The sequence below is a fragment of the Durio zibethinus genome, chromosome 21 (genome assembly GCF_047325235.1).
Source record: "Durio zibethinus cultivar Kanyao isolate XHJ-2024 chromosome 21, ASM4732523v1, whole genome shotgun sequence".
In the NCBI taxonomy this organism is placed as follows: domain Eukaryota; kingdom Viridiplantae; phylum Streptophyta; class Magnoliopsida; order Malvales; family Malvaceae; genus Durio; species Durio zibethinus.
In genome coordinates, this window is record NC_143182.1 from 9,796,576 (window position 1) to 9,798,441 (window position 1,866).

The following is a 1,866-nucleotide window of genomic DNA, read 5'->3' on the forward strand; positions in this document are numbered from 1 at the left end:
TAGCTTTCAATCTTAAATGCACTGTTAAAAGTTTGACATTTCACCACCTCCAACTTATTTTGGTCCAAGTGATTTTTTTTTTTTTTGGACACAAAGTAAACTACAATGCAATATGATATAAAAAAAACAGATTTTATAATTTAAATTTTAAATTTATTGTATATCATATTTTTAAAATAATTATACGAATCATTTAAATTTTGCATTCAATTATTTCTACTACTTTGATCCACACAACCAATTAAAAACCATTTGCATGAAACAAAAATTATTGGAGTAATTAATAAACTATTGCTTAATCATTGGCTTATAGCTGTAGAAATAAGTTTGTTTGAGTAATTATAAAAAGAGTAAACATCCTGTATTTGCACGACTGAAAGATTGACGATGTTTCCATTTTTTTTTTAAAAGGAAACAAATGAAAAAGAGAAATTGAAAGTCTTCTCTCTTTTCCCAACATGGTACTTCACTGATTCCCCTTATATGAGTCAAAATATCTGGTTAATTGAAGGGAGAAAACATAGAATAAAACAGAGATGAACACATAAAAATTCAGTCAAGAATTAACAATTTTATTATGCAACAGATAGGGGACATCAAACAAAACCTTTATCACTCTTTCGCTATAAGAAATCTAGTCCTTCTCATTCCTCCACCACCCCTTTTTTGTTTTCCCACCACCATATATGATAAAATTCAAAACTGAAAAAAAAAAGAAAAGAAAAGAAAAGGGCAACAAGTCTTTCTTACATGGACACTATTGTCTGTTTAAATTTTAATTTTCCTTCATAATATGAAACGTAGAGATTAGAGCTCTGTTGACATTTGTTCGTGAACTGCAAGATATAGTATTAAATTTCTCAAGCTCAGCTGCATCTGTCTCTTTTGTTGTCCCCTGTAAAATCCCTGTCTCTTACATGATGGCGCAAGGGTCATGGTGCTGGGCGTATCCATATGATGGCAACTCTTGATACACATATAAAGGTTGATTATATGGCCACACATACGCCGCTGGCTTTACCTCGTCTTTGTTCTCAGCTTTCTTCTCATCCTTCTTTTCACCACCCACGGCACTCACGCTTACCAGCTCTGTATGCCCCACGCTCTTTCTTAGCTTACTTGTTAGCTTAACTGGATCAAACCCATCTCCTGTTACCTCTATTTGGCTCTTGTCATCGCCTTTCAATGAAGCAGACTCCACTCCTTGACACACACAAAAAAAAAAATAAAAAAATCAGCAATCAGCATAAAAATTTTCCCAAAATGTTATCATCAGAATGAATGAAATCAAAGTGGGCTTCAGCTGGTTTTTACTACCTGAGAGACCAACTACAATTTGCAAGGCCTTGGAGCGGGACTTCTCTCCATTCATGGTTACCTTGACTACAATCTTTTGCTGCAAAAAGGAAAATTTAAATTCAACATAAATTCATCAATCAAAGAAACTTTTAATTTCATGATTAATTTTCATACCGTCATGGTGTCGTTTATCTGTTAAGATAGACTCAAAGAGAGTAGGAAAACGATGGCAATGGCTAGGGAAAGATTTTTGGAGGAAGAAGCTAGATAGGTACTAACTGCTTACTTGTTTTGTTTTGGCGGAGGCAGAAACGTTTTGTTGGTATTTATAGACCTTTGGGGATTGAGAATTTGCTACGAACTTAGCTGTATGATATCTTTGAAACTTCTAGGAACCGTTGATCTTCATTATAAGCTGACCCCACCCAGCTTACTAAGTCAGCTCTTTCAGTTTTGCTCCGTACTTCGTCGAACTTTACCATTTAGAGTCAGTTCAAAGAAAGATTTTTTTTTTTTTTACAAAGTCGGTTTTGAATCTTCTTCTTCTAATAAAATACATAAAAATTA

At 33.8% G+C, this 1,866-nt stretch overlaps 1 protein-coding gene across 1 annotated transcript; it reads right to left on the reverse strand.

Annotated features, from left to right (window-relative positions):
- Positions 1-551: 551 nt before the first annotated feature.
- LOC111306192 (heavy metal-associated isoprenylated plant protein 16-like) lies at positions 552-1,613 on the reverse strand. The gene is made up of 3 exons (XM_022904104.2): positions 1,474-1,613; positions 1,318-1,396; positions 552-1,203 (listed from the first exon to the last, which is right to left on the reverse strand). Exons 1-3 carry the CDS (start codon positions 1,477-1,479, stop codon positions 914-916), a joined length of 375 nt encoding a protein of 124 aa, XP_022759839.2. The 5' UTR covers positions 1,480-1,613; the 3' UTR covers positions 552-913.
- Positions 1,614-1,866: the final 253 nt, after the last annotated feature.